The 8,189-nt window shown below is 42.0% G+C and overlaps 1 protein-coding gene across 1 annotated transcript in view; it reads right to left on the bottom strand.

Annotated features, from left to right (window-relative positions):
• The window catches only part of T265_02772 (hypothetical protein), a gene marked incomplete at both ends in the record, with an annotated part of 29,792 nt that extends 24,966 nt beyond the window's left edge, over positions 1 to 4,826 (bottom strand). Inside the window, 2 exons of the mRNA XM_009167097.1 lie at positions 811 to 1,223; positions 4,436 to 4,826. Of these exons, the coding sequence (XP_009165361.1) occupies positions 811 to 1,223; positions 4,436 to 4,779 (757 nt within the window). The remainder of the gene's footprint in view (positions 1 to 810; positions 1,224 to 4,435) is intronic.
• Positions 4,827 to 8,189: the final 3,363 nt, after the last annotated feature.

The raw sequence follows: 8,189 nt of genomic DNA, 5'->3' as shown, positions 1-8,189 counted from the left end.
AATGCAATCTGGGATTGCATTCCGACTGGTGAATATATATGCGAGTTGGTTTTCTGAATAGTTTGCAAACCCTCCTAGGGGATTGGAAACTTCTAAAGCCAAAACACAGCGTAGTGGATTGGGATGTCATAACCGAAGATTCTACAGCCAGTTGATGGAAGAATTTCAATGTTATGTTGCTCACAGCAACACACGTTAACTTATGACATCTTATTCCACTACGTTCTGACCTGAATAAAAGTTTCTATACTATACATGGTGCTACAGTTGATGGCAGAATTTCTTGAAAATGTTGCTCACAGCAACACACGTTAACTTATGACATCTTATTCCACTACGTTCTGACCTGAATAAAAGTTTCTATACTATATACCACATGGTGCTCTTACATTTTAATAATGTATGGGCCAATTTTGACGTGCATCTTTTAATCTTAGGTTTGATTTGAATTTTCGGATGCGTTGGAATTCACATACCTCACCGAAGAGTGGAGAGCAACTCAGAGGAATCATTCACTTAATCTCTGAATGAAAAAGCTGACTAAAGACTGGATGGCCAGGTAGTGTGATAAATGGGGGGAATGTTGCCCATATATTTCAAAAACTGAGCAGTACAGCACGTAGAGTCTGCCGTTTATTTGTCAGAAGTGGCTCAAGATGGCCTATAATTAAAGTTACGAGTTCCGAATCAGTGCAGCGCCAAATCGCACTCAAACTAGTTGCCTACTTTGAGCCAAAAAACAAGTCGCACTTGATTTTGAGTATAATTTTTGAATGAAAGGTAAAATATCACGCCATTTTCTTAGCTTACCTCGGGCTTGCAGAATTTGACCACAGTGTTCATGTGCAAGAGCAAGCTTCAATCCATCATCGTCTTTGATCATCTTGGCGGCTTCAAGCGCATGTTTGAAAAAGTGTTCTGAAAGCCATTGATCGTCTGAATTTTGAAGAAATGATAATCCGAGTAGTAGGCACATAGTGAACACCGTGTGAGCATCACCCCTCCGAGAAGCAGCTTCGGCCTCTGTTAGATGATGTGCCACTAATCGCATTTTGTCGGATTGCTCGGACAAAGGTGGGATGTACCATAATGCTGATTCCGGACCTGCGTCGCTTCTTTCCTCATTTTGCGCTTGATATATCGAGAACATTTCTGAGAACGCGTAGTGATAACCATTTTCCAAGAGTTCATGACAGAGTAGTTCAAAGAATGGCAACCGAACCCTGCACGTATGAAAAAGACAAAAGACAGTTATGCGTAGGATTGCTCCATCATTTGTTTGCGCTAACTGCAAGATCTGGCATATTTTTGGAGAAGTTGCACTTTCGGCTTATCCAACTCATCTTAAACTAGACCTATATAGTAGCTGTATTGAATTGTGCAAAAATGGAGACAATTGTTATAATTTGTTTTAGCTCGAATTTGGCTGATAACTGGTTGAAAATAGAATAAATTGCTTATATAGTATGTAGTTGATGGGGCGTTACAGCACTGTTAAATTCGCTTTTGTTGAAGTAAGTTCAGTTCCTCTTCTCATGGAACCTCGTGTGGTCTCACCACTTATCTCCCCGACTTTGCTGAAATACCTGTTTGAACAATTGATACTTTACCCAAACCTGACCCCACAGCCCAGTCATTTACAGGAAGCATCTGTCCCTGGAAATAGTATTCATCCATACTTTTATAGTTTTCGTTTGCGTGAACCCTCAACTCATGATGGTTCTGTACTCTTGGAAGGCGAACTTCATAGAAAACTCGTGCACACAATGTATTTCACCACATACTTATCACAAACGTTTGATATTTCAATACATCGAACACAAATGCTGCGAAATTGCCTGACAGTCATCTCAAGTCAAACTGAGGCTACCCGTTTCATGTTGAAATCTTAAGTCCTCATTATATGAGGAGTCGAGCTTTTCGTTAGCACTACACTGTCACATATAGAGTTCGAGTGGACATCGCTCGCCAGTTGACTGCGGTTGTTGACGGTATGAAAAGATTTCATCCTGTAAGTGGAGCCAGTTTGTACTGAAAATCCCAGGAGCACTGTTCGGCTGTTGCAGCTTTATGGGAAATCATCAAGATGTGCACGCACCTCACGAAACTGTTTGCAGTTTCGGACCCTCAACCTCCCGGACTCAATCATTCAATCACCAACGGCTGAACAACCTTGTGGGTAACTCGCACTAGGACAGTTTATGGTGCCACTCATCCTTCAGCCCAGGAACCCACATCAGGTGTTCAATAATTGACTGGCTCCTCGAGTGACGAATTCTCATGTGGGTTTCACTCACTAGATTACTTTTATTCTTTCTCTGATCTACTTGTAAATTGCTGGTGGCGTGAGATTTTGGAATCTTCAGTGGAGATCGTGTCATCCCACGAGGCGGTCAGCACGTGACCGCGTGACGTGGAATCCCTGATTGAAAGATGAGTGGCGCGATATCCTGCCTAGATGAGAGTTAATCATACTGCTGATTAGCAGCTTTTGGCCGAATGGTTGGATGATCGACATACTGGTATGAAGGTGGTGTGTTGGAGACTCACGGAAGTTCACTGTCGATGATTCTCAATAAGGATGAAACAGCTGTAAAGTGTCTCTCGGCTTTTCGGTAAAGACTGGTTCCACTCACAGGAAGAAGTCTTCATCAGAACTTACCGGTGTTTGTAAAGCTGGAATACTGGACACTTACGCTGAAACTTTACCACACCAGGAATAAAAAAACTGGGCCCCAAATCCTTCTCCAAACTGATCCATCTCTTCTTCTAACATCTGTCTGTTTAAAACTTCATCCCAACGATAGCAACGACTGGCTCATTGAAAGTGGCCCCTTACGGTGTTGACAGATAGTAAGTGTTGGCAAGCTGATTAGGACGAGTTACACGGATTTAAGAGTGCGTGATCATGCCTAAAAGCAAGCTTTCTTCATAGTCCACTTGGTATATAGCAAGTCAGTGGTTCGAATTCGCACCAGGGCACTGAGATTTTTTCATTTAAATCATGGGAATCTAGCCTTTCAGAACAACATGCTTTATCGAACGAACCTTTAAATCTGTGTCACAGATTATCTGTTGTACAGACTGGCTGAACTCTTCAGATACCGTCTTGTCCAACCGCATTTGTTGTGCAAGCCTCAGTGCCTATATTTTTATATTTTAACAAAGTAGTAAATGGAGCCTAGATTGACATGAAACAGCATAGCACAGTGAAGTGTAGTGCTGTCGTAAAGTCTAGCACACCACGATATGGTTTAGTAAATAATAGTGTAATATAGTACACCATTTCGTAGCATATTTTTGCATGGCACATTTTAGTGTGGTATAGTATAATACACTACAGTATGACATAGTATAGAATAGTGCAGCAAACACAGGAAGGGATAATACACATGGTATTGTATAAGGCGAGTAGGACAGGACAGGATGAGATACTACGATAAGGTGTAACATGGCATAATGCAGCGTAGTACAGCACAGTATAGTGCCTAGCCCTGATCGCCATTGTCCATAAGAATACGTCCATGGATAAATCCCTACAATTATCCTTCCGGAAAACTGGAGCATTCTATTCAGCAGATGTTGGTTAGCGGCTGTGCAGTAGTGACGTTTGAGAAAAAATTATCGACTAGCACTCAGAAACAAGATTAAATGCCCCATCACTCATGTGTTTTTCGATAAGAAGCTACAATGACTCCTACTTATAAGAATGAACGATATCACTCCACATGGTGTCGAAAACTCTGCCACAAAACAGGTCAGCTCTGAGATTAAAAAATCACCATTGTTTCGCCTGATGTTCACTAAGTTTTTTCAGAAGGTCATTTCAATTTTCTGTCCCTTTTACTGCGGAGCTGCCGTAAGTTGACAAACGGTACGAGATGCGGGTTTCCGCGAAAAAATTCATCTGCAACATTCTTGATCATGGAAATTCTCCTCCTAAAGAAAATTTTCCTTGAAGTTAAATGTCAAGTCATTAATAGTCGTAAAGGCTGTATAACCGAATAATGAAACTGGGATATGCTACACGCTACTGAACTCACGAGGCATAGCGGTAATTTAGGCACTTCCGGAATCTCCCGTGAGAATCGCGATGCTGATGTACTTGGTAGTGATGATGAGGATGTTTGTATGTGAATACTTACTACCGGTGCTTATAGACTTTGCATACAACTCATAAGTGTTTGCGAGTGAGCACGAGCGTGCTCTTTTAGGGAACTTTCCACCCTTACCTGCTATGGTTAAAGAATAGAGGTCGTTCATTTGTTGATTTTTATATCCGAAAGTCCGGCAAAAGTTTCTATGTAGCATGTACACTGCAGACCTATGACACATTAGTTATCCATTCTGAGCCTCAGACTGGTGAAAAAAACACAGAATTTGCCGGAACCTGGCTCATTGTCGGAACGTCTGTGTTTCTGGAAAACGAACTTACTCTGCAACATCTTTTCTTGTTAGATGGGGTACTTCAGATCTCAAACGCAGCATAGTCGCTTGATCGTTAATTGCTGCACTGAGCTGACCACAGTTTATGGGTGCCAACTTTTTGGAAGTCAAGTTAGACACATTACATCCCACATTGCACTCAATTTGTTGGTCAATTCTGTTCACGATCTCTCGATTAATTCCAAACGAACCAGAACGGAATCCACAAAAATTCTTCATCAACGGTTTCGTCCCAGGCTTCGTCCCATAGCATTGAGAAAATGGTGGCATTTTATCTGCGCTGTTGTTAGAATCTAAAGAAGATGAAAAATATGTTTCGTGGCCACCATGCATTTCGCCCTCCGTTAGTGATGTTCGCACATGAACAGACAGGCAGCCGGGCCAATCCTACGTGGGTATCGATCTGATGTTTTAAAATACCTCACAAGGTATTTCCACATGAAAGTCAAGTGCCTTATTTTACAACAAAACGCATGAGTAATCCAGCGATGTTTGATGTAAACAGATCCCTTTTTTGAAACGAGCTCCCATTTGATGGTCCTAAAGAGACTGATCCAAAGGTACTGCGGTTATTTTGGAGTCTTTGAGTGTCAAGTCTGTTCTTGTTGGAATTACAGCATAAACTGAAAACAAAAGCTCCACTTGCAAGCAGTTAGGACTGAATGATCCAATGTAGTGGTTTTCTACAGAAGAAATATTGCCATCCACCATAAGGCCGTTTAAACACAAGCCGCCGCTTCACTAATAATCTCACTCCACTCTTTGTACATGCTGGCTTTCGTCCTTGTTCCAGTACACCAAACGCAAAAACACTAAATTACTGATAAGCTGTTTACGCATCGATGATACAAGGCAGGATGTGGAAACAAGGGAAAGCCTCTGAACTCAGGCAGGATAACAGTATCACACAGAACGAAGATTTCACTATTTGCGTGATCGTGAGCAATCGTGTTATGTCGGTTGCATACGGCGAAAGTATGGTAAAAACGTGCTTGCGAACCCACGATCTCATCTTCCCTGTACTGACAAGGAATCCGATGAATCCGGTGTCATCAAAGGAGTGATGTTAGGACTGCGATGACTTCTGCTTGCCTGGGAGTTACTGGCGAGGGCTTAATAGGTCGAGGTTGCGAGAATATTTCTTCATACTTTAACTGGTCGACTAGTGCTCCATGTAATTTCGCGTCCCATCGATGTTAGCAAATGATAAACAGCAATATCGCAAACGGCGTGTAATCTATCACATACAAGTCCCATCAAAATTGGGTCCTAAGCTGGTGTTGCTTCATAGCAATAATCAGCCATCACTGAAGATGAAGGTGGATTTGTTATATAGAGGGCACATTTTTTTGGAAGTTTATACGAACAACGTTCAAATTTTCTGGGCTGGTTGTGCTACTGCATTTGATTCTCTATGGAATGGTAGACAAAAAATTATGAATAAAGTAGTTCACATGCCCCACAAAATCCAGACGAATGGTGTAATCTCAATTCTGCGCATCTTAATCTTACTAGACCTCTTAGTTCGAAGCACTGTTGGGTTCTTTCTAATCGTGGTGTGGCTTGATTCGTCCACATCTTCCCCTCAAGCAAATAGCCCGATCGCTCTATCACAAATAGCATGTATATAAAACTCAGCTAACTAGATAAACACTACAATATACTAGTCCTTTGCCCGACTAATGTATCACATCGGTACCTAAAGAAACTCCACGAGTACAATGCTCAGTATGTACTACGCGCTGTGTTCTGCATGAACACCATCTAGTGGCGATATTCATGTAGAATCAAGACAACGTGTTGAAGAGGAACATTCTAAATGCCTACAAATGAACGTCCAAATTGTTCAGCAACCGAAATAGACGGGCTTATAAAAAACTCAACACCGAATCAAGAAATACGAAAAGTAGGTTGGGTCTGGTTCATGAATGCCTTAACTCAGCCAGTACTACCCAAGCCATATAAAAACATCATCACATAGGCATTGGAAATGCTTGAGGGTTCCGAAAAAGTCGAGTTCACACAAACTCTGCATATGTACCGAGAACTCCGCAGAAGCCGATTTCTTAGGACATCAGCTGTAACGACGGAGACCATCTGGTAGCCACTTAGTCGACACTAACGCTCAGGTTAACCGATCGGGTCACATACGCAATACACAAACATCGGGAAGCTCCAGTTCAGTATATTAAGTATGCGTCCAGATTCCACCATTCCTTATGGGTTTATGCGTTGGGTAGGGACGAGAATTGTCGCTTGACTATTGGCTTCAGGCTGTTCGCAGCCGACGAGTCCAAGACATACTGATGTAATAATTTGTGCTTCGTTTTATGTTGACACTGACATGCGGTTAAATGCATACCAGCATAAATTGCTCTCTATAGTTCTTCTATCTTCGGAGGATCATCCATATGGTTTTCCTCTGTGGGTTGCGGTATTTGTTTCAGTTGATTTCATTCGGTTTCTGATGGGCAATTTAGAATCGTGGATAAGCAAGTCATCCATACAGCGAATAGATCCTTCGTTTTTCTAAGCTTTTGACGCGTACGAATGTCTTGTCACGGGTTCACTAACTTCTTTCGACACTCCAAAGAACCTTCTATGAAGATGGCAATCTGCGAATGACTGAAATCCTTCACTGCGTTTCATTCATCATTCATAGTTTAGCATACGCAAATGGCTCAAAGGAACGCAGATTACAACGCAACAAAGACCACAAACGGACCATAAACTTCACGAAAACGATGCTCACAATTTGCCGATGGCGTAAAGAAGATACCAGATAATCCTCAAACGCTATTTAAACATAACCGGACAAAGAGGAAGTGTCCACTCAGCTGGGCAGTAATCTCTCCTCGTACGGTGACCAAGAGTTTGCATATCCATTTCTTGGTCAATAAACAATAATGTGTATAACTGTATATACCTAGAGTGAGACTTGAGACGCGAATAAAATAACACGTTCCCACATATTTCTTGAACTGACGGTGATGGTGATATGCGGAGATTTAATAATTTCCAATGGCGATTTTGTCCCGTCAGTGAAGCCAATTTATGCTGAAAAACCGAGAAGCCCTGTACAGCTCTTTTTTCCTTGTTACGAATCATCAGCACCGCGCATCTCACGAAGCTCAGAGTTTCGAATCCGCAACCTTCAGTCCAGTGGCTCAACACGAGCGGCTGATCGGCAGTGTGATCGCGTCACTTATCCTTAAACCATGGAAACCATATCACGTAGTCACTTGTTGATTGGCTCCTCGAGTGATCCCATCTCAGAAGGAAGTTTCGCTCATCATGTTGAATTATTCCTCCTCTGAGCTGTCGATTAATTGATGGTGGTGTGAGGAGATCTGTTATTTTAAGGACATGCACCGCTGATGAATTCCATTAGGAGCTAAATAAGACTAGAGTCCAGTGATTTTTCCGGTTGGTGTGGATAACCAGAACAGCATGACAGAAGCAGAGTTAGATAGGCAGGTATGGATTCAAGCCAGACCAGTTTATACGAAATTTCACTTCAGTCATGTTCATTGGCTAATAGAGATTTGCCGTGGATTTTGAGTTTTCTTGTTTAGAGGTATACGTAAGGTAACAAAGGATGCAAGTGAAGCGGTTTACTACACTGCGCAGTCACCCTGACCTTTATCCAGACATTTGGATCTTATCGTAAGTTGCTTCCGAAATAACACGTAAACTGCTCATATAAAATGTCCCAATGTACCGTGAAAAATGAACGAACTGGA

This window comes from Opisthorchis viverrini (genome assembly GCF_000715545.1).
Source record: "Opisthorchis viverrini unplaced genomic scaffold opera_v5_36, whole genome shotgun sequence".
NCBI lineage: Eukaryota > Metazoa > Platyhelminthes > Trematoda > Opisthorchiida > Opisthorchiidae > Opisthorchis > Opisthorchis viverrini.
The sequence above is the reverse complement of the archived record's forward strand: the minus strand, read 5'-3'. Positions and strand labels throughout refer to the sequence as shown.